We start from the raw sequence: 25,548 nt of genomic DNA on the forward strand, positions 1-25,548 counted from the left end.
ATGTGATTTGATGAACAGCTGCCTATAGAATGTGGAGTATTTTTATTACAAGCTCTAGAACAGTATTCTCTCCCATCTACCAGTGTTAGGAGTTTTGAACTACATGAAGTTCAACTAATTTAACTACATTTTGATGTAGCTTGGTGGTAGTTCTTTTTCGGTATCAGACGTGCCTGCCTAATTCTCACTTGAAACATCGTTTTGTGTTTAATAGGTTAAATTACACACCATATTAACGTAGGACCCCAGAGTGATCTAACCTTTCAATTTGTAGTGTATGCCATTTTAGATTTACATAGGAACATTTTTCACGAAGTATTTTGGATGTAGTGAAGGATATAGCTTTGGTGCAGTTTAACTTCCAGTGTTCAGTAATTGGTAGCTTTGTGAGCTATGTTTTCAAGGTAATGTTAGCTTCCCCAACACTGCCATCTACACAACACAACAATGGAACAAACATATCTATGACTTTAGTAGTTTAGCGCGTTTGGCCTTACCACCTTTTCATGTATTATACGTGTTTATTAATGCAATGTTTAATCGAATACATTACAATATAGCTATTGTTCGGTGCGTCCTTGCTGAATAATTCTTAGAAAATGTATGTTATCTTTTTTTTAACATTTTTTAATTTTTAAATTTTTTAAAAATTATTTATATATATATATATTTTTTTAAATGTATCTTATCTGTCACTCAATCCGCGATGCGCTCCTGAGCAGGTCGAGTTGCCGATAGGCTCATTTTTGTCACATGCGCTGATTGTTAGGGACCAGTGCCTACTGGATTTGTTACATTTTACACAGCGAGCTATCAGGTGGGAATCGGGAGGACACAATCCCGGATTGGTTTATTGTTTTGTTATTTGAATCGATCCTTTACACGGGCAGACGAAACAGAACGATTTTCTGTGTTCTTCTTTTATTCTGGAGACAAACACTACATTTTCTGCGGGTCTTTCAACTGGTGTTTGTTTCAACATTGACAAGATGTTGCCAATACTGAAAAAAAGACGCGCGTGTGTTTCGTTTAGATATTTTTCCTGTCGTGGCTGCATGATCTATTTACGCGGTGCCGGCAGATATGGATGTAATATGTGGAATTAATCAGATAATTGGAATTAATTGAATCATTTTTTATTCGATAGGTTGAAGTGCTTCGTGCACACATTGCTCTTGAATCCAAACTTTGTTTTTTTAATTGTAGAATTTCTTTGAGTATTGAGTGAATGGAAAGGACAAAAAGGAAAGGATTTACCCAAAGAAAATCGATTTATTTTCTCAAAACACAACGCACCATACACACAAATGCAAAGCTGTGGTCTGGCTAAGTGTGCTTGTTGTGATGGTTCTCCCCTCCATTTCCACTGACAACAGTTTGGATTTTCATTGTTGGATCTGTGGGTTTCCAGAATGGCTCGCTTCGCAGAAGATCTACCCACCCGCTATGGAGCTGGAGGAGGAGGCAGAGGTGCGCCGGGCGCAGGCAGAGGGGGCGCCCGAGCAGGTGGTCCTCCAGGCGGCCAAAGGATGTACAAGCAGTCGATGGCTCAGAGAGCCAGGACAATGGCCATATACAACCCTAACCCAGTCAAACAGAACTGCTTCACTGTCAACCGATCCTTGTTCATCTTTCGAGAGGACAATCTCATTAGGAAATATGCTAAGCGAATAACCGAATGGCCATATCCTTTCCAAACCCCCATAGGTAAAACAGCTGTCATCACATTGCATTGATGTTTGTTTTACATATCTGTCCTTATTTGACAAACACACTGGTAGATTTTTATTCAGAAACATGACAAAGGGAGTAGAGCATGCCTTGTATTTAAAGATTTGATTGAAAATGACCCCCCAAAAAATAAATGGCCTTTGTCACCATTTCAAAGTGCACCTGTCAGTGAACTAAAAAAGTCGATTATTCCATAGGAAGTAGGCCGATGTCTATTCTGGTGGAGATGATTAGCTCGTTAACCTTGTGTAACCCCTCGTCCACCTGTCGCTTAGCGTTCCTACTAGCTGGACACGATAAAGGCTTTTCCTCTAACGATAGTGTTTGGATACAGTTCAAGGACTTAATGGAAAGATGTCTATAGGTACCATGTAGGCTAAAGATTCACGAATTGTGCACGACGGTCTGTCACCTCCAAAAAGGTTTGGTTGTGATCAGCAATTGCCAACGTGTCAACAATCATACTCACTATATTTAGTTTTCCGTTTCTAAGTGCGAGATTAATGTCTAGAAATTGTAGATTTTTCGATCTTTCTGAGCTTGCTTTCTAGAGTTCGTTTCTAATTCCCCTTCTCTGTCTTTTATTTCTATATAATCTCGTTTGCACATTGCCTATTTGTGTGTTATAGCAGTGTCGTTTCAACTGTTGCTGTTCAGATGGGTCCGTTTCCATGGTAAGGTGAGTGCTCAGTGAGTTGGAAAGGAGACCGCTGGCTCTGCGCTTGTAAAACGCCTCGTCTTGATTCGGAGCTGCTCGGGCCTTCTCCATGGTCCTGAATTTGCCCACGCTCACCCCGCCACATCACCCTCAACCACAAACCGCGAGGGCTGGAGAGAGCCGGAGGGCGCATGACAAACGCAAACAGACAGCTGGATCTGTTGTGTAGGCGTCAGTGAGAACAGAACTCTCCGAAATGCAATATAATAACAATGGTTGTCAATGTATCTGTGCCCTCAATAAGTTGAAATAAACGCCATGGCAATGAATAAAGGAATGAAATGAGTAAAGAGGGCAAAACCACAATACGTTATTGTGGTAAAACACATTCGCTCAACTAAAGGGCAGATTCCCCTGTGACTTTTCCTATGTGTCCACTCATACGAGGTATTGGCAGTGCAATGCGTTTCTTGGGCTTTTGCGAGGGGCAATGTGCGGTGTTCAGGCTCCTGGCACCCCTGAGCAAACGATTCTAGATTGATTGGTCGATGGGGCCAGTAAAACCTCCCCACTCATCCACGACTGGCTATTCCACAAAGGCCTCCCCAGCGGTGAATGACACGAACATGGATTGTATAATGAATAAACCGTAAAAAACGGATTGAAATGGTCACCCAACTGGAAAGATGTTGTAACCCAAGTATAGCTGTGGGATTAGCCTACCATCTTGTATTTCTAACCATGTCTAAGTCACACAGCATTCAGAAACATTTCTGTCTGTTTTACTCCTGTTCAGGCAATGTCATTCATTGGTTAAATGAATTCAATCAGCCAGTAAGTTCCTAAAAGCTGAATATGGGTGATGGCAGGTGGTGGCAGTGGCACAATTAATCCATGCTCATTCTGCACACCTAAACCCTAAATTCTCACCAGCCTTTTGCACAGTCTGGGTATTTGCATGTCTTTTTAAAATCTAAATTATTCTTCAATAATAGATATATGTTTTACCACCATGGGTTAAGACTAAGATACTTACACGTTGGAGTTAAGTGTTTTTTATTGTGCATGAAATTCTCTATCATGACTTATGTTCCTTAACCTGCACACTCCGTTTGAGTACTTAATCCTGGCCACCATCATCGCCAACTGCATCGTACTGGCCCTGGAGCAGCACCTACCAGCCAGCGACAAGACACCCATGTCAGAACGCCTGGTAAGAGTCTCAACACTCCTCCCTTTGGATGAGAACTAGGGCTACTTCCCAAATGGCACCCTATTGCAGTGGTCAAAAGTACTGCACTAAATAGGGAATAGGGTGCCATTTGGAATTTACCCTATTACTTTCTCTTTCACACTTTCTCTGCCTTTACTTAGTTCTCCGATTAATATACTTATACAGTATTGTCTTTTGTTTGTTTTCTGTACAAGTGTAGAATGTTACTTTGTTATTTAGGTGATTTTCAAGAGGGAAAGAGGTAGTCAGACAGAGCAAAACAGAGAATTCGCTCAGAGCCGTTGCTCATTTATAGTCTTCCACGAGTAGAGCTCAGTGATGAGGGAGCCCAGTCATCCCTAACCTCCTCCTCTCAGTCAGAGGGCCCTGAGTACCAGACACACTGCCAGGCAGATGGGCCACCCGCACCTCTAGTCCATGGGAGAGCAGCACCCCTCCTCATTAGTGCCTTGGATCATGGCGATGCGTGTCTCCCTCTCCTCTCCTCTCTCATTCTGTAAGTCAGCCGAGCCTCACACTGAGTGGCTTTGATCCCCCCTTTCCCTCCCCAGGCCCTCTGTTCCCCTGCCTGCTCGCACACATATAGCTTAAACCCCTGTTTGAACTCAGCCAGTCGAGTCGAGTCGTTTAACCATTGCTGTTCTCCCTTTAAGCTGTGAAAGATTGAAGCCGGGAGAGGCTGCCGCGCAGGCCATGGGAGGATTGTGACACTGCTTCTCTAAAATAACATGACATTGTTCAGCATTTTGCACACACAGATGTGGTGTGAAAGATGTTGTGACTCCTGGGAGTCTTCTTTAGAATGGAGGAAAATGCAATAAAAGGCACTGCTGCAACAGCTTGCCGAAATAAAGTTAATGACCTTCAAATGCAGCCACCTGCTCCTGTTGTCTCCGTAATTGTGATGAAACATCATAAAAAAATCGAAAAGTTACTCGACACCTGAGAAAGTGATTAGTGTTAGTAGAGAGAGAGAAAAGAGATAACATTCCCCTCCTTCCTCCCACTTCCTCTCCAAGTAGGAGCATGTAATACAAGCTTCCTTGTAATTACAAAAAACAATCGGCTATTTATGGTCCAGGCTGAATATAGTGATGAATAGACTGTGGCGTGTCAGTTAAGTGGAGCTCCTGATAATAGAACATCAGTCGTTGTTCTTCAGATCCATCGCAGAGCTTTACCCTTGTGGTCCCATGTGGTTTCCCCTCTGCCCCTTCAGAGCCATGTACTGTAGATGGAGTGTTCATTGTTCATGAATATTTTACATCTATACATTATAGATGTTAACACAGTCTACTGTAAAACATCATGCATTTATGGATGGACCCCTCCAGCCATCATGTAAGGCTTGGCGTGGCATTGTTTTGTCTGCTATCTTTTTTTTTTTATAACAGACAGAGATGCAGAGATGTCAGTCTCAATGCTTGTCATTAGTGTCTTTCCTTACATTAAAGCTCTGAGAGCATCAGTACTCTGTGGTATTGATAGACAGCAGGAAGCCCAGACTCGGTTCCATTTCCTGTTACAGTGACAAATCAAACAGGTATATTATTTTACTTGTTGTTCATTGTTGTTAGATCTTACCTTAGAGCTAGTGAAAAGGTCACATGCCCTTTAACGCTGTTCTCAAGCCTGTCAAACTCGTGATTATTTGCGTTGGGAATCCTGGGTTGGTGGTTGGGGTCGTGGAGCTGTGGAAAAAGAGAAAAGGAAAGAAAGAGAGTGAGGGAGGGAGGGAGGTTAGTGTAAGTCGTGAGATATCCTCTGCTAGTGCCTGTGTGTGTAGCAGCGCCTCAGGCCTCCACTGACATGTTATTAATGGAAGGGAATGAAAAAGTGTCAAGTCATACGTGCCTGATCCAGCACTGCTTTGAACAAGAGCAAGAGTCATCCTAGCTGCAAATCGGTTTTTTGCCCAGTGAAAATCGTACTTTTAAAAGTTCATATTCTGTTAACTCATATACAAATAATGCTGTTGACTTGTCCTTACTCGTATTTGTGGCCAAAGCATAAATTGGAGAAAAAACACTTAAAAAAAAACACCTCAAACTTGTATCTCAAACAGATCATTTAAAAAATGCTTGCTATTTCCTCATTGAACATGACGTCTCCTCCATGAGGAGGATGAGCTGGCCAATCAGTGGTCTACTTGCATGAATATTTTTAATGACCAGTATTCTATTCACACTATTCTGTTGTTGGGGTACGCCCACACCATTTCAACACAGAAAAGTTGCTTTTTAAGTTACTTATTACATTTTTTTGGAAGGAAAACTATTTCACTCATATCGTGTAAGTAATTATAGGTTAGAGGTTATAAATCTGGAAACACTGGGCAGTTACTTTAAAGAGCTTCATACCATTAAAATGGTTTGTTCATGTTTTTAATGTTTCGTTAGATGCCTTTTGGAGACCAAAAAGCCTCATCAAATTATACTGTATTTATTCATTTTAATCATACTTATTTGCTATCAATTAGTAAGATTTGTTAAGAGTAAAATGTAAGCTATTATCTTACGTAAATGATAATGTCTTATGATGAATGCGTAAATCACACTGATAAAAAATGATGTCCAAGATTACTGTTGATCTTCTTGTGTAGGCTATATTTCATCCCCCCTCTTTCTTCCTCCGCTTTTCATCCACCAAGAGAGGGTTCTATTCCTTGACCCATTCTCTGGATGCTGGATAGAAAAGTGAAGGCAACCATCCCCTTTTCTTCTCTTTCAATCTCTTCTCCCTCTCTCTTCTGCCATGCTTCATTAACCTCTTTCTTACCTCTAACAAAAAGTTCTCTCTCCCTTGTTCCCTCTCTCTCTCTCTCTCTGCAGGATGACACAGAGCCCTACTTTATTGGAATATTCTGTTTCGAGGGCGGCATTAAGATCATCGCCTTGGGCTTTGCATTCCACAAAGGCTCATACCTCCGCAACGGCTGGAACGTAATGGACTTTGTGGTCGTCCTCACTGGGTGAGTTCTCGGCCTGCTGCGTGTGGGTGTGTGGGTGTGTGTGTAGATGGGATGGGATGGACGAAAGAAAGACGTTTTGTTCATGTGTATGCTTGTTTGTGTCCGGTTTATGGTTGTGTATGGTGGTGCGTTACTTATTGCTCCAATTGGCCGGAATTGTCCTTCACTATCCTACAAACGATCGCAAAGCAAACGAAAGTGACTTTCAAATAAAAAAGAAGAATTTTGTTGTAACAATGCAATAGTTGCTTCCTAAATCAGGTATCACAGTGTTTTTTGACATTTTGAATATCTGTTTTGGTTCTCCTTTTTCTGTTGCTAAGGCTCCGTGGATGCTTAGAGGTAATAGGCTAACTTGGCCAAAGGTGTAAATGAGTACAACTTCAGTGATACAGCACCATTTTTACTGGGTCATTGTTCCACAGTTTTGGATGGATGCTCTAAGTACCATAAATTCAAAGTCTGCGGGCAGCTCTTAAGTCTGGCTGGCCTGAGAGAGAGTGCCTGGCTAGTATGGAGACTACCAGCCAGACAGAGGGCTCTGGAGAGCAGTAATGGCTCTATCTCTGATTGAGCCACCCCAGACAGGGGTGAGAGGGTAGGACTGGCTATGTGGAGCAGTGGTGTAGTACCAACACCATATAATCACCTAGAAGAATTGTATCACACTCCACTGCTGTAGGGAGCCAGTGTTGCTCTTAGCCGGTGGTAACTGTTCCTTTGCTTTGTAAGCGACAAGATATTGTGTCAGCTTGGTGTTACAAGGAGTCTGAATGGGATTTATGGTGGAAATAATGGCCATTCCGGAAAGTCACTAAACAAATAAATCAAGCTGGATACTGAAGCCGGGAAGGAATGGAGGGAGGGAGGGAGGGAGGCTGTTGATGTAGTCTTCTACGTGTCACCCTCCCCTACACACGCACCTCTCCTAAGTCGGAACATCAGCTGTGTTGTCAGTCGCACTACTTTACTTTATTTCTGTATGAAATGTCATATCTGCGGTGGGCCCTCCAGCTCTGATCTCGCTTCAATTATGATGTATTCCATGTTGGTGTTCAGACACTGGCACAGACCAGAGAGGGGAATGGGGGATACTTAAAAAAAATTAAATGTTTTTGTTTATTTCGACAGGAGTCATTCTGAGACCAATGTCTCTTTTACAGATCAGCTCTCTAATTACAAAAATATGTACATCAAATACAAATAAGAAATGCAAAACAGAAATACAAAACAGTAATAAGGTCCTAAATCAGCAGTCTGAATTGCCCTAGAGGCACAAAAATATCCCATTGAAGAGAATTTGGAAGATTATTCCACAAGAGGAAGAGAAGAGTGGGGAGGAGAACAAAGGGATGAGTGGGATAGAGAGGAGAGGAAGATATGAGTAAGATCGGGAGGATAGAAGAGGGGAGCGAAGAGGATAAGAGAGGAGAGGAAGATATAAGTGGGATGAGGAGGAGAGGAGAAGAGGGGAGCAAAGAGGAGTTGATATGAGAGGAGAGGAGGGTTGTGAGGTGGAGAGGAGAGGGGAGGACAGGGAGGTACAGTATGAGTGGGAGAGAAGAGTTGATACGAGAGAAGTGGAGAGGGGAAGAGAGGAGAAGTGGAGAGGAGAAGAGAGGAGAGGGAAGGACCCCAGACAGAGAGGTCTGAGGCTCAGCCCTGAGGCAGAGTGGTTTTAACTTGGCTTGACACTCATAGTAGCTAAAAACACTCACATACATATTTACAAGCACTGATCACAGGCCAGTTTATAATTTTTCATCCTTTTGGTTAAATTGAGCATTTAAAGAGGGTAAGGTGAGTGATCATAATGAGTGATGAAGAGGTGAAGCTGATGAAAGGATGTGATAGAGGAGGATAGACTACCCTCCCTCAGATTAGATAGTACAGCTATTACAATCAGACAACTAGACCTCATTATTGTCATTAAAGCTGTGTTTTGCAAGATACATATTAGTTCATATGGTCCTATGCAGTTACTTAGCATTATTCATTATATTTTATGTGCTGTATCTCCATATGCGGTTCCCATGGCTGTGCTGGTGTGCAAAATGAAATAGACTTTGTCTAGCAGTTATGCTTGTCCAGTAACGTGCGGTAAGGTCGGTGGCTGGGTAAGCACGGGCTATTATCAAAGCCAGATTTACTCACAAAGAAACCTTGTTGAAGCCCAAGTTCACCATACAATAGATAGCTCCAACGACCAAATGACACTGTTCAACTAAGCTCAGCCATAGACCGATGTAGCGTCCACAGTAACAATTGATAGGTGGCACTAAAAGACCAATATATGGACACATTTCATCCGAATAATTCACAACACAAACTCCATAGCCTTTCACAATGGATTTACAATTCTTACAGTGATCATGGCTATTCCGTACACTAGTGTCTAGTGTGACGTGAAGTAGCTGGCTAGCTAATCAGAAATATAACACAACATCAAGGATACATATAGTTATAGCTAGTTACAACTTAATAGTGAAGCAACGTTGTAACGAGGACGTTGGGAGTTGGAAAGCAGGTGGTGAGTTGAATAGTACAAGAAACACGGAACGAAACAAACCAAGAGTAGCGTTTGCACATGAAACACATAACCAATACTGCCTGGGGAATTAAACTGAGGGAGTGACAGATATAGGGGAGGTAATTAGTGAAGTGATGGAGTCCAGGTGTGCCTCATAATGAGGCGCAGGTGCACGTAATGATGATTGCCAGGACCAGTGGTCAGTAAACCTGCGACGTCGAACGACAGAGAGAGGGAGCGGGAGTAGACATGACAAATGTCTTATATTGAAATTAAACAAATCATTGCATGGCTAGCAACAATCAAAACAATTCATCCATAGTAGCTATAACACTCCCATACATATTTACAACTAAATAGCAAACACAACATTACACTTTATATCGAGCAAGATAGACACTGAGTATACCAAACATTAGGAACACCTTCCAAATATTGAGTTACTTTTGCCCTTAGAACCGCCTCAATTTGTCAAGGCATGGACTCTACAAGGTGTTGAAAGTGTTCTACAGGGATGCTGGCCCATGTTGACTCCAATGCTTCCCATAGTTGTGTCAAGTTGGCTGGATGTCCTTTAGATGGTGGACCATTCTTGATACACACGGGAAACTGTTGAGCGTGAAGAATCCAGCAGTGTTGTAGTTCTTGCCACAAACTGCTGCGCCTGGCACCTACTACTATACCCTGTTCAAAGGCACTTCAATATTTTTTGTCTTGCCCATTCACCTTCTGAATGGCACACATACACAATCCACGTCTCAATTGTCTCAAGGCTTAAAAATCCTTCTTTAACCTGTCTCCTCCCCTTCATATACACTGATTGAAGTGGATTTAACGAGTGACATCATTAAGGGATCAAAGCTTTCACCTGGATTTCCCTGATCGGTCTATGACATGATTTCCCTGATCGGTCTATGACATGATTTCCCTGATCGGTCTATGACAATAATGTTTTTGTATATTAATTGATAATGACGTTCCAGACAAGTGGACAGTCCAGTACTCACTCTGTTCACCTGCCCGACAGCTAGCAGTGAATGAGAGGGTGCCATGGCGGTTGCCTGTACACAGCTTACCCCAACAATAGCCACGCAACATGCTTAGGCAATACGCATGCGCAAAATATGAAATTGTCTCGAAAGAAGCTACTTCAAGCTAGGCAAAGCAGCTATGCATATGTTGATCCTGCCCATTAACAGTGACTGGAGTCAGATAAGGCCTCTCACGTCAAGGATTTGAATGACTTTTAATGGATGGAAAGATAGGCACGAATACCCTGGCGCCTTTCCTAAGGTTTTGATGCAATTGTTCGTTTAACACAAGATAAGCACTGCTGCCCTGCCTACCCTGACTGTACATGGTAAGTTGGCGTTACAATAACATGCATGTTAGTTTTTCCATGTATATTTTAACCATTAAAATATAGTATATATTTCACAGTATATGCTGTGAACAATTCTGAAATCGCTGTCCTCCTCCATGCTAGCTTAGCCACCCACATGGCTGTAACCTTGGGATAACTCTTGTCGATATAGTCTTCAGCTCCTAATTAAATAGCTAATTCCTAAATGATTGTGGTCCTTGGGGCAGTGGTAGACCTTTTAATCTGTCCTGATCAGGCATTAGCCCCTGCTAATAAGACAATAAATCTGCCCTGGGTGCCACAGGCCCAATCAATAGTGTACTGAGCCCAGAACACAGAGAACTGAGAGAACTGACCTGAAGCCAAAGCAGCCAACTTTCTCTGAGAGTGTCCATGACATGATGAAGAATAGCACTGGGCCTTTTCTTGCTTTAAACCACTGGTGGCAGCAGTGTGTTTACTCCTGTCAAATTCACGGACTCCATTCAATTAAACTCAAACCACATTTTCAGAGAGGAGTACAAATCTTCTGGCGCTGCAAGACTGGATGTTTTGTTTCAGGTACCCGACCAAATAAATTACAGTTGATTTTTTTAGACCCACTGCACGGGAAAATGTAATTATTTACTTGATCTAGAAACCTGGTTACCTGTTTTGATTGAAAAGGCTCCTTGGTCTATTGGACCTATAACAGAGTAATGAATCACTTACGTGCTGAAGCTTGATGAAAAGCTCGATGAAAAGCCCATGCATTTGATTGATAGCTAGCTTTTAATCAACCCATTTGGCCATCCACAGGAGATGTCACGATGTAAGGCATGTGCACTGTATATTGTGTGTCGACCGTGGGATCTATAATGAGCTGTGTTTTGTTTCCTTCTGAGTGCTCACCAGGTCTGTGCTCCACTGTGCTCCTGTGGTCAGAGCGTCAGCTCCTCTACTTGTCCATGCTCTGAGACAGACAGGCATCGCTTTTATTGATCATGGCCTCAGTTGGCCTTTTACAGCCCTTAGAAACCTGCATGGCAACCACAATCAAAGGCTCTCGCGGTGAGGTCAAAGCCTTCCCTCTCAAGCTAACTGTAAACTTAAAGTGACCTGCAGACAAAACATTGGCAGTAGTGTTGTTTGTTGTTATCTGCGTTTGGGCTTGATGTTCCATGTCAGACCTCTGAATGTTATGAAAATGAGATGGTCCTTGCTGACTTCAAAGTAGTGCCTTCTATCCTTTGCCCTTTCATTTGTCTTTTCATCTAATATGGACCAACAATCATGGGCTTCAGAGTGTCAGTAGAGAGAAGTGTGGTTGGGTCACTCCTGCCTGTTTCGGCCCCCTAACAGCATCAATGAATCGTCCCTTTGAACCTCTGCCAAACTACTGTTGCTGTCTGTCTGCTGGATGTCTGTCTACAGTTTTGCTCTCACAAAGCTTTACAGGTGTGCATGAGATTATTTGGAGCTGGTTTTATGTGTGTGAGGGAGAAACTGAATACAAATACGTATGTATGGGGTGGTGCTCTGCTGAATAACATGCTGACCAAACCGCTTGCGTCGCGTGTGTGAACGTTGCAAAGTAAATGTACACATACATGTTATTCAATCATTGCACCCACACTGCTCGTGCGCCTCAGCGGGCGTCTGCGTGGCCAGGCACTAAAATATAAATGGATTCTATTTGTGACGCTCAACGCTGCAAATCCTGCCTCTCCCATCTCCTCTTTGGTTTTTAGGAGCATGTACCCAAGTGGGTGATTGAAAGATGAACTTAGGTCCACACTCAGGAAGGTTGTAGTAATGCTGTGAAGTTGGTTGCCAAACGCCATATGAAGTCCAAAGAAGAAAAAGAAGCCTTAAGGAAGGAGGAGAGATGTCGAGAAACAAACTCGGTTGACCATTTTATCTGTGGATTAATTGTCGGAGTAGAGGACCTTGTGCATTTCAGGTAAAATAACAAGCCACTGTTTATATACCAGGACAAATTAGCTAGCAACAGCAAGCTAGCTAGCTAAATTGCCATAAATGTTTAATGCTTTTTGACCTGTCCCCAAATTAATATAATTGGTTCAGAGTTTGTTTTGATATTTCAACCTGCGTGTCCTGATCGCTTCTGGTGTGGGTGAACAAAATCAACGTGCACGCGGATGTGCAGTTTGGTCAGCATGTTAGACATGACTGTATGAACGGACCATATGGTGTCGTTTAAAATGGGCATGCTGCCCTGTCACTGCCTGATGAAAAGTGATGGTAAAACGATAGTCTCTGTGTCATCCGTCCTGGTAAGGGCATCAAAAGACGATTTGAAATGTACAGATAGGAGGCTTATTTCCGCACCCTGGCCTTGATGAGTGGCTTTGGACTGCACATGAGAGTTGTGTGAGTGTACCCTCGCTCCTCCTAGGCTTAGTCATATTCCCCCTGGCTGTGTGACGGCACGTCTCAATGGAGACACAATCTCTTTCTTTACATGGTGTTAAATCTTCTTCCATCCTCTCTCTGTCTTCACATCTCTAACCCTACATCCATGGGCGCCGCCAGGGATTTTGGGCACCATGAAAATATATCACATTGGGCCCCACCAGCACAGGCCACACCAACCCTGCGCAATTGCTGTAACCACACACCTGCAGAACCCAATCGACCCATTCTAAGCTTTAAATAACTCTACCATTCTAAGCTTTAAATAACTCTACCTTTGCAGGCTTGCAACTCTCTTGTAGTCCAATATTTCCTGTACAATATTTACTGACAGTGAGCTGTGAAAACATAACACTGCAGACATGCATGCAACATTCTGCATACAGTAGAATTCAATATTTGATGCAAGACTGATACCCTGTATAAGACATGTGCTAAAGGACATCTTTTACATTCTAAATGTAATTTTAATGGTAAAAGTCTTGAATGGAAAATTATTTTAACATAAAGGAATAACTTAAAATAAATATGACTTAAATAAACATACATTAACCTCTTCAACTAAAATAAATTAACATTATCATCTATAGAATGACATTTAAAAAAAATCCGCAGCAGAATGTTGAACTAAGTATACATACCAACTAGAAAATAAGCAGCTCTGAAAATGGAAACGGAAAACAAAATGGAAATGAAAAGGCCTGATGGTGGCGCTAGAGGAAAGGTCAAGTGGTCACCAAATCAATAGGTTTCTTCCACTTGTGGTCATGATTGTGCACAACAAATGTTATGGCAATCCAGCCATTACTTTGAGATATATCTTGTTCTCAGTCTGTTCTCAGTCTTGTTCTCAGCCAAAGGGCATCGTGTGTAGTGATCCAATATCCATAGCCATGCCATTTAACAGTTATCACTGGCCCTTGCTCAGCCTTACTCACCAAGAGCCCAGTGCCGAGCCTTCTTGCTAGAAAAGTCACTGATCAAGTCTTTGAAATCCAGCTTTCTAGCTAACTGACTTTCAGTGGACAGCATGGCAAGACTGCAAAGCCTGTCCTGGGACATAGTGGACCTCAAATAGTTTTTTATCAGTTTTAGCTTACTGAAAGCTCTCTCGCCACCAGCAACAGTCGCAGGCAGTGTGCAAAATATACATAAAGCAATGCACACTTCTCCAAAAATGCTTTGCAGCTGCATCTTACAAATTGCATTCAGGAGACCAAGAGGGGACAAGTTAGGGGAGAAAGTGGCAGCATATACAGTCATGGCCAAAAGTTTTGAGAATGAGACAAATATTAATTTCCACAAAGTTTGCTGCTTCAGTGTCTTTGGATATTTTTGTCAGATGTTACTATGGAATACTGAAGTATAATTACAAGAAATCCATAAGTGTCAAAGGCTTTTATCGACAATTACATGAAGTTGATGCAAAGAGTCAATATTTGCAGTGTTGACCCTTCTTTTTCAAGACCTCTGCAATCCGCCCTGGCATGCTGTCAATTAACTTCTGGGCCACATCCTGACTGATGGCAGCCCATTCTTGCATAATCAATGCTTGGAGTTTGTCAGAATTTGTGGGTTTTTGTTTGTCCACCCGCCTCTTGAGGATTGACCACAAGTTCTCAATGGGATTAAGGTCTGGGGAGTTTCCTGGCCATGGACCCAAAATATCGATGTTTTGTTCCCCGAGCCCCTTAGTTATTAATTTTGCCTTATGGCAAGCTGCTCCATCATGCTGGAAAAGGCATTGTTCATCACCAAACTGTTCCTGGATGGTTGGGAGAAGTTGCTCTCGGAGGATGTGTTGGTACCATTCTTTATTCATGGCTGTGTTCTTAGGCAAAATTGTGAGTGAGCCCACTCCCTTGGCTGAGAAGCAACCCCACACATGAATGGTTTCAAGATGCTTTACTGTTGGCATGACACAGGACTGATGGTAGCACTCCCCTTGTCTTCTCCGGACAAGCTTTTTTCCGGGTGCCCCAAACAATCGGAAAGGGGATTCATCAGAGAAAATTACTTTACCCCAGTCCTCAGCAGTCCAATCCCTGTACCTTTTGCAGAACATCAGTCTGTCCCTGATGTTTTTCCTGGCGAGAAGTGGCTTCTTTGCTGCCCTTCTTGACACCAGGCCATCCTCAAAGTCTTCGCCTCACTGTGCGTGCAGATGCACTCACACCTGCCTGCTGCCATTCCTGAGCAAGCTCTGTACTGGTGGTGCCCCGATCCCGCAGCTGAATCAACTTTAGGAGACGGTCCTGGTGCTTGCTGGACTTTCTTGGGTTCCCTGAAGCCTTTTTCACAACAATTGAACCGCTCTCCTTGAAGATCTTGATGATCCGATAAATGGTTGATTTAGGTGCAATCTTACTGGCAGCAATATCCTTGCCTGTGAAGCCCTTTTGTGCAAAGCAATGATGACGACACGTGTTTCCTTGCAGGTAACCATGGCTGACAGAGGAAGAACAATGATTCCAAGCACCACCCTCCTTTTGAAGCTTCCAGTCTGTTATTCGAACTCAATCAGCATGACAGAGTGATCTCCAGCCTTGTCCTCGTCAACACTCACACCTGTGTTAACGAGAGAATCACTGACATGATGTCACCTGGTCCTTTTGTGGCAGGGCTGAAATGCAGTGGAAATGTTTTTTGGGGATTCAGTTCATTTGCATGGCAAAGAGGGACTTTGCAATTAATTTCAATTCATCTGATCACTCTTCGTAACATTCTGGAGTATATGCAAATTGCCATCATACAAACTGAGGCAGCAGACTTTTTGAAAGTTAATATTTGTGTCATTCTCAAAACTTTTGGCCACGAATGTACAGCGTTCAGGTGTCTTACTTCGTTTTGAAACTCAGGTGTAAGATCTCTGGAACACTTCATGATCAGTGATTGGCACACAGAAGGGACTTTATCCTCAGTAATCTGCCCAACTTTCAGAACAGCAGAAAATTATTCTACAATTTTTGCAGTGGTGTGGAACCTAGTGTCCAAGTCACTTATGATGTTGCCCATAGCAGTAAAAAACACTGTGTTTCCCGAAACACCATTGCTGTACTGTCCAGAGCTGTCTCCTCTTGAGAGGTCTCATCATGGAATCTCTTCCTTTTCCTCTGGTGGCTGTGTTCCTTGCTAAATTGAGGTGCTACATCCATTTGCGTAGCAATCAGTGTTGCCTCAGACAGGAGAGACTCCCATCCATCTCTAAGAGCCTGCATCTCTTCCTTTAAAGCTCTGATGTTGGCTTCCTCTGTGTCAATTGAGATTTTTCCTGACTGGAGAATCACATTCCTGTCCTCAATGCATTGTAGTACCTGCAATTATGCCAACTGACATGTCATTCAACACAATGCTGCTCACCTCCTTCTTCAGTTGGTAGTAGGGCTGGTTCAGGGGTATGGGGATGGGGAGACAAGGCTGCTGAGCCTGAAGCTGCATCTGTTAGGCCTAGCACTAGGCAGGGAAAGGGGCAGGGACAACTGATTTAGTGTGAATAGCTTGCTAAAAGCTTGCCTGCGTTGATTAAATGTCGGGTAAAAGAGGAGCGAAATGTAAACACTCAGAATTTTCTGTGAAGATATTAATCTCTACAGGATCTTTGGGTCCCCCGTGGGATGGTTGAGCTAATGTAGGCTAATGGGATTAGCATGAGGTTGTAAATAACAAGAACATTTCCCAGGACATAGACATATTGGCAGAAAGCTTAAATTCTTGTTCATCTAACTGCACTGTCCAATTTACAGTCGCTATTACAGTGAAAGAATACCATGCTATTGTTTGAGGAGAGTGCACAGTTATGAACTTGAAAATGTATTAATAAACCAATTAGGCACATGTGGGCAGTCTTGATACAAAATGTTGAACAGAAATGCAATGGTTCATTAGATCAGTCTAAAACTTTGCACATACACTGCTGCCATCTAGTGGCCAATATCTAAATTGCACCTGGGCTGGAATTAGACATTATGGCCTTTCTCTTGCATTTCAAAGATGATGGTACAAAAAAGCGCATGTTTTTTTCATTGTATTATCTTTTACCAGATCTAATGTGTTATATTCTTCTACATTAATTTAACATTTCCACAAACTTCAAAGTGTTTCCTTTCAAATGGTGTCAAGAATATGCATAACCTTGCTTCAGGTCCTGAGCTACAGGCAGTTCGATTTGGGTATGTCATTTTAGGCGAAAATTAAAAAAATGGGTCCGATCCATTATGGTTTTAATAGAAGAAAAATACCCATACTGTAGTGTTGAACGCCAAAACAGCACTACATAAGTATGAGCTGATAAATTACCACAAACCACACATCTAGAGGCTCTCTAACCTTTATTGGGAGTGAATTGAACCAGCTCCCGGGCAGGGAGCCATCATCTTCTCCAGTAGCCTGTTGGGGTCAGGTTAAAACACGAGAAACACCAGTGTTATTTCCCCAGAGCATGAATAACAAGGTTGCTTCCCAAAAGGCACGCTATTCCCTATATAGTGCACTATTTTTGACTAAGGCCAATAGAGAGGGAGGGCTGGCCATATCAATAGTCTCCACTGCTGGGGAACAATGTTTCAAGAGCATAACAAGCAGGAACAGACAGAAGCACACACTGGCCCCATATCACCTCTTTGTCTCGCTCATCCAAACCTTAATCTTATTGCCTCATCTCATTTTCTCTCTTTTTATCTTGCCTTCTGTGACAGACATGTTAGCCTTTCTTACTCTCCCCCACTCTGTAGATGTTGTTTGTGCTCCCGCTCTCTGTCTCCCTCTCTGGTAGCACTTACTTTTTATTTTATTATTTAACCTTTATTTAACTAGGCAAGTCAGTTAAGAACAAATTGAAGGCATACCCTGGGAAAACCCGGGCGACCCTAGGCCAATTGCGCGCCACCCTATGGGACTCGGGAGCCCCAATAATAACACCTTGTAATAAAAACTGTTGTTAAACATACAGTACCAGTCAAAAGTTTGGACACACCTACTCATTCAAGGGTTTTTCTTTATTTTTACTATTTTCTACATTGTAGAATAATAGTGAAGACATCAAAACTACAAAATAACACATTTGGAATCATGTACTAACCAAAAAAGTGTGAAACAAATCAAAATATATTTTAGATTTTAGATTCTTCAAAGTAGCCACCCTTTGCCTTGATGACAGCTTTGCACACTTGGCATTCTCTCAACCAGCTTCTCCTGGAATGCTTTTCCAACAGTCTTGAAGGAGTTCCCACATATCCTGAGCACTTGTTTGCTGCTTTTGCTTCACTCTGCAGTCCAACTCATCCCAAACCATCTCAATTGGTTTGTGGTCGGGTGATTGTGGAGGCCAGGTCATCTGATGCAGCGCTCCATCACTCTCCTTCTTGGTCAAATAGCCCTTACACAAACCCAAAGAAAAACCCTTGAATGAGTTGGTGTGTCCAAACTTTTGACTTGTACTGTATGTTGCAAGGACGTGAGGAAGAGTAATGTGAATGTTTTGCTAATGTTGTTAACTTCGCGAACGTGACCTCCTGTGTGGCGCAGTGGTCTAAGGCACAGCATCGCAGTTGCTAGCTGTGCCACTAGAGATCCTGGTTCGAGGCCAGGCTCTGTCGCAGCCGGCCGCGACCGGAGACCCATGGGACGGCGCTCAATTGGCCCAGCGTCGTCCGGGTTAGGGGAGGGTTTGGCCGGCAGGGATGTCCTTGCCCCATCGCGCTCTAGCGACTCCTGTGGCGGGCCGGGCGCATGCACGCTGACACGGTCGCCAGGTGTACGGTGTTTCCTCCGACACATTGGTGTGGCTGGCTTCCGGGTTAAGTGGGCATTGTGTTAAGAAACAGTGCATCTTGGTTGGGTCGTGTTTCGCGGAACGCACGACTCTCGACCTTTGCTTCTCCCGAGTCCGTACAGGAGTTGCAGCGATGATACAAGACTAACTACCAATTGGATACCATGAAAATTGGGGAGAAGAAGGGGTAAAAGTTAAAAAAGAAATACGTTTTAAAAAACTTGTGAACGTTAACTAATCACAAAACAGGAGATGTAGCCTACCAGCCACACCAGTCAGTTTTTCTCACGTGGATATTTATTCCTTCAAATTCACTCCCAAGAAACATTAATGTTAGCTTTTTCAGACATTTTTTTTAACTTTACTCACCTTAGAGTGTGTTTGAAGTTGCACATTGCAGTATTACAACAGTGTGACTGTTTTGGAATAACATTTTCATTATAAACTGGGTGGTTCGAATCCTGAATGTGGATTGGCTTAAAGCCGTGGTATTGTATATCAGACCGTATACCGCGGGTATGACAAAACATTTATTTTGTTCTAATTACGTTGGTAACCAATTTATAATAGCAGTAAGGCACCTTAGGGGTTTGTGGTATATGACCAATATACCACGATTAATGGCTGTTTCCAGGCACTGCGCTTTGTGTTGTGCATAAAAACAGCCTTTTTGCCATGGTATATTAGCCATATACAGTACCACAACCCCTTGTGCCTTATTGCTTAAATATACACTGAGTATACAAAACATGAACTTTTTCCATGACGTAAACTGACAAGGTGAATCCAGGTGAATTCTATGGTCCCTTATTAATGTCACTTGTTAAATCCCTTCAATCAGTGTAGATGAAGGGGAGGAGACAATCCTGTCAATTGAGACATGGATTGTGTATGTATGCCATTCAGAAGGTGAATGGGCAAGACAAAATGTACGTGTCTTTGAAAGGGGTATGGTAGTAGGTGCTAGGCGCACCAGTTTGTGTCAAGAACTGCAACGCTGCTGGGTTTTTCACACTCAACAGTTTCCCGTGTGTGTCAAGAATGTTCCACCACCCAAAGGACATCCAGCCAACTTGACGCAACTGTGAGAAGCATTGCCTGTGGAATGCATTCGATACCTTGTAGAGACCATGCCCTGATGAATTAAGGCTTTTCTGAGGGCAAGAAAACATATTATTAATGATCTTATAAATCATTATTACATACTTTAAAAGTATTTTATAAATGTGTGAATAACTAGCTCGCTAACATTTACAAATGTGGGACTAATGATTAATAAATGATGAATAAACTATTTACTAAGCCATTACAAATGCTTTATTACAAGGTGTCATTATAAAGTGCCACCCTCCGTCTCTCTTCCTGTCAGATATGCCACAGAGAGAGGGTACACATAGGGGGCTCTGGGTGAAGAAACAGAGCGTTTATCCACTGAGGCGAGACGAGACGAGGCGAGTGCTTCAATGCCGACGCAGCCTCTTGGTAGATGTAATGAGACAGAAGGGAAGGGAAACTGGAGGAGGAAGGGTTTTCTCTGAGTACACAAAGCAAACACTCTCCCCTCACTCACCCTCTGTTCTGTGGAGCTGAAGGGAGGCAGACATGAAGCTTTCTCTGAAACCATACTCTCCAATACACTGCTGTTTGGGAGTAGGGACAATCCGCAAAAAAAAAAAAAAAATTCTCTCCCCTTTACAGGCTTTCCATGGTGTTCTAGAGATCCATTAGCGCTAGTCAAACATCCCATTACAACACAGCCATGTGATGTGGGTTGTGTTCTGTTGACCGCCACCTTCGGAGGAGCACTCAGTGAGAACGAAGAGGAGGCTGGCGTACACTAACAGGAGTTAGCTGCAGCATTCATTATTCACAACGTTGGTGGTTTCACTTCCTCCACATGTGGCGTTTTTTGAGGGACATGTTGTGAGAGAGATAAGTACCACACATAGAAGATACGGGCCAGTCACATCGCGAGGCTTTTATTGTTTTGGTACCATCGATGTTCCGATGTATTTGAACAACAGAAACAGCAGATGGGGTTTGAGGGTGACATTTTACTGCCGACAATTTGTACACAAAGAAACAACCAAAATATATCTCCATCTTGAGAACAGACGGAGGAGTAAGTAGCTGGAGCACTATGTGTCTGGACCTCAAAGCCACATGATAATTTTGCAAGCCTTCCTTGATAGGCCTTCTTATGTATTTGTGTTTATTTGCAGCTTGGAAGCAAAATGGTATGATCGGTGAAGAGAGGTTAGCAGTGGGAAGCCATGAATAATTAGCAGCATCTCCACTGAGGTCTCTGCCACAGAGCCTGATGAATCATCACAGCTCCCTAGTCAATGTAATCGGTTAGGAGCTCTGATCCAGCGATGAAACTTCCTGGCTCAGAGAGGTGCTCATCAAACACTTCCTCCTTACATACACAGCTTCCTACTGTTAGTCTGGGATTGACTGCTCAACGCTGCCACCCGGGGAAAGGCGGACTCCATCTTGGCTCCTGTGGCGGACTGATTGACATCTTGTTGTCAAATCATGAGACGATGATCTTTCCGTCAGGTTGTTTGGCATACAGGTAGGGCATTCTGAATAAAATTTTCCAATGCACATCAATACAGACAGATGTGCACAAGTTCAACCCATCAGACTTCAGAGGGGTATTTTTTACCACTACAGTGACACAGAGAGAGCCATGGCCATGTGAAGAGAGTGACCGAGCCAAAGGCTGACCCTGTCCTTGGGGGATGGCCACCCAGCAGGCCACTACAGAAAAGAGAGAATACCACTATCACCGCTTCTCTCTTTCTCTCTCCTCTCTCTTAACACAAACCTTTTGCTTCCACCTAAAATGACATAACAAATCAGATACAGAACATTTCAGGTTCTCAGATATGTGATTATCAATAAATATGAGACGAATCCTTATAACCACGGTAATCATTAAATGACATGTCACATTTTAATTTGCTCAACCATGACAGAATGAAATAACATTTGGGGAATTGTGGTCATTATATGACTTGGTTAATTGCTGCGAAAAAAATGAAGCAATCACATTCATGATAATTAGCATTGAACGAGCCATGTGTAAAGAAAAACCTTCCAGTCAAGCAAGCACTTCAGCTGTGGCTTTATTTAGGTGAAAGTTCTGAAGAAGAGCACGTATTCACACGGTAGTAGAATCTGGGATTGGTACCACTGCAACAGCATATGACATAACTCTTGACCCCTTCAACTGGAAAGCGACATTCACTACATGGAGAAAGGTATGTGGACACCCCTTCAAATTAGTGGATTCGGCTATTTCAGCCACACACGTTGCTGACAGGTGTATAAAAGCGAGCACACAGCCATGCAATCTCCATAGACAAACATTGGCAGTTGAATGGCCCGTACTGAAGAACTCAGTGACTTTCAAAGTGGCATAGGATGACCCCTTTCCAACAAGTCAGTTCATCAAATGTCTGCACTAATAGAGCTGCCCCAGTCAACTGTAAGTGCTGTTATTGTGAAGTGGATAATTCTAGGAGCAACAATGGCTCAGCCACGAAGTGGTAGGCCACACAAGCTCCCAGAACGGGACCGCAGAGTGCTGAAGCACGTAGCGCGTAAAAATCGTCTGTCCTCCTTTGCAACACTCACTACTGAGTTCCAAACTGCCTCTGGAAGCAACGTCAGCACAATAACTGTTCGTCGGGAGCTTCATGAAATGGGTTACCATGGCCAAGCAGCCTCACACAAGCCTAAGATCACCATGCGCAATGCCAAGCGTCAGCTGGAGTGGTGTAAAGCTCGCCGCCGTTGGACTCTGGAGCAGTGGAAATGCGTTCTCTGGAGTGATGAATCACGCTTCACCATCTGGCAGTCTGACGGACGAATCAGAGTTTGCCAGATGCCAAGAGAACGCTACCTACCCGAATGTATTGTGCCAACTGTAAAGTTTGGTGGAAGAATAATGGTCTGGGGCTGTTTTTCCATAGGCCCCTTAGTTCCAGTGAAGGGAAATCTTAATGCTACAGTATACAATTACATTCTAGACGATTCTGTGCTTCCAACTTTGTGGCAACAGTTTGGGGAATGCTCTTTCCTGCTTCAGCATGACAATGCCCTCATGCACAAAGTGAGGTCCATACAGAAAGGGTTTGTCGAGATCAGTGTGGTAGGGACTTGACTGGCCTGCACAGTGCCCTGACCTCAACCCCATCGAACACCTTTGGAATGAATTGGACCGCCGACTGCGAGCCAGGCCTAATGGCCCATCATCAGTACCCAACCTCACTACTGCTCTTGTGGCTGAATAGAAGCAAGTCCCTGCAGCAATGTTCCAATATCTAGTAGAAAGGCTTCCCAAAAGAGTGGAGGCTGTTATAGCAGCAAAGGGGAGACCGACTACATATTACTGCCCATGATTTTGGAATGAGATGTTCAGTAATATGTAGTCGGTCTCCCCTTTGCTGCTATAACAGCCTCCACTCTTTTATGTGTCCACATACTCTTGGCCATGTAGTGTAAATCACATCACTTTTTATTCTTGTGTGCATTTATTTTACATGACTTGTTGTTGAGGAAGAGCTTGTACTGTTGTTTACACCTGCTGTATCCTGTGCACATGACAAATAAACTCTGATTTCATTTGATCATGATGGTCTGGGGCCTCATTTATCAACTGTGTGTACATTTCTCAATAAGTTCAGGCAATTTGCATGCACCACAAATTATTCCACAGCGTTGTTGAATACTAATTTCTGATTGGTTAGAAGGGCATTCTAGAATGGACATTAAAACCAGGTAATAGGACAGTTGGAAAATATATTGGGACACCTTGCAATCATGACTCAAAATGCGGCTACACATGCAGACCATACTTGCAACAAAGTTACAGAAAAATAAACCAACAACCCATAAACTGAAATTGGATACATTATAAACGCAGGTTCAACGAGGAAAAACTTAGCTAGCATTGATTTGTTTCTGCAGAGACATTTTTTTTGAGCATCTGATGACCTAACGCAGTGAATGATGAACATTAATTTCTTTGGTCCCTATGTTGCAGTCATTATGCAAGTGGCGCTATGCTGTCAAATCGTCCCACATGTTTCTAGTTTGACCAGCTGTTTTCAGCAACTGGAATTAACATATTGTCATATTGGCAGGTTTGCTAGCAACAAACTACTTAGCTAGCTTCTGGCCTAGTGTGTTTGATATTCAATACGATCTCCTCGTTATGAACAGTGTTGAGTGTCCTGGCGAGAAGACAAACTTTTCTAGCTATGCCAGGCAAAAATCAGGCATCATCCAAATGAATGTCAATAGAGAAATGCTTAAAACACAAATGCAACTACTTTGCTTTTATTCTGGCTGCAGTGGTGGTGACTATGTTAACCACGGCTAGTTGGCTAGCTAGCATGAACTCTTGCATTGTCTTGGCTGTGTGTTTAGGGTTGTTGTCCTGTTGGAAGGTGAACCTACGCCCCAGTTTGTGGTCCTGAGCGCTCTGGAGCAGGTTTTCATCAAGGATCTCTGTATTTTGCTCCGTTCATCTTTGCCTCGATCCTGACTAGTCTCCCAGTCCCTGCTACTGAAAAATACCCCCACAGCATGATGCTGCCACCACCATGCTTTACCGTAGTGATGGTGCCAGGTTTCCTCCAGACGTGACGCTTGGCATTCAGGCCAAAGAGTTCAATCTTGGTTTCATCAGACCAGAGAATCTTGTTTCTCATCGTCTGAGAGTATTTAGGTGCCTTTTGGCAAACTCCAAGTGGGCTGTCATGTGGCTTTTACTGAGGAGTGGCTTCCGTCTGGCCACTCTACCATAAAGGCCTGATTGGTGGAGTGCTGCAGAGATGGTTGTCCTTCTGGAAGGTTGTCCCATCTCCACAGAGGAACTCTGGAGCTCTTTCAGAGTGGCTATTTAATTCTTGGTCACCTCCTGACCAAGGCCCTTCTCCCCCAATTGCTCAGTCTGGCTGGGTGGCCAGCTCTAGGAAGAGTCTTGGTAGTTCCAAACTTCTTCCATTTAAGAATGATGGAGGCCACTGTGATCATGGGGACCTTCAATGCTGCATAAATTCTTTGGTACCCTTCCCCAGATCTGTGCCTCGACACAATCTTGTCTCGGAGCTCTACGGACAATTCCTTCGACGTCATTGGTTGGTTTTTGCTCTGACATGCACTGTCAACTGTGTGACATTATATAGACAGGTGTGTGCCTTTACAAATACTGTTCAATCAATTGAATTTACCACAGGTGGACTTCAATCAAGTTGTAGAAACATCTCAAGGATGATCAATGGAAACAGGATGCACTTGAGCTCAATTTCAAGTCTCATAGCAAAGGGGCTAAATATACTGCTAAAAAAAATAAAGGGAACACTTAAACAACACAATGTAACTCCAAGTCAATCACACTTCTGTGAAATCAAACTGTCCACTTAGGAAGCAACACTGATTGCCAATAAATTTCACATGCTTTTGTGCAAATGGAATAGACAGCAGGTGGAAATTATAGGCAATTACCAAGACACCCCCAATAAAGGAGTGGTTCTGCAGGTGGGGACCACAGACCACTTCTCAGTTCCTATGCTTCCTGGCTGATGTTTTGGTCACTTGTGAATGCTGGTGGTGCCTGTAATGAACTGAACAGGAGAACTAGCCCACAAGTCTTTTTTAGTATGCATACACCTTTGATAGATGAGGCCTCTGGGGATGGAAGAATCCCTTGAAACTAACCCGAAGCCATTTTGGATGCTTTATGGTACATTAACAAAGTGATGTCATCATAGCTGACGCCCGCTCTCATGCAGCGAGTCATTCCAACCATCCAGACCATTGGAGGGTGGTGGGACGTGACACCTCATACGTGGCACCTTA

At 43.2% G+C, this 25,548-nt stretch overlaps 1 protein-coding gene across 1 annotated transcript in view; it reads left to right on the top strand.

Moving 5' to 3' along the window:
- cacna1bb (calcium channel, voltage-dependent, N type, alpha 1B subunit, b) overlaps positions 1-25,548 on the top strand; it is a 219,981-nt gene that overhangs the window by 2,755 nt on the left and 191,678 nt on the right. Inside the window, exons 2-4 of the mRNA XM_045689930.1 lie at positions 1,412-1,684; positions 3,497-3,602; positions 6,455-6,594. Coding sequence (XP_045545886.1) covers positions 1,412-1,684; positions 3,497-3,602; positions 6,455-6,594 — 519 coding nt within the window. The remainder of the gene's footprint in view (positions 1-1,411; positions 1,685-3,496; positions 3,603-6,454; positions 6,595-25,548) is intronic.

Source organism: Salmo salar, chromosome ssa11, assembly GCF_905237065.1.
Source record: "Salmo salar chromosome ssa11, Ssal_v3.1, whole genome shotgun sequence".
Classification (NCBI taxonomy): domain Eukaryota; kingdom Metazoa; phylum Chordata; class Actinopteri; order Salmoniformes; family Salmonidae; genus Salmo; species Salmo salar.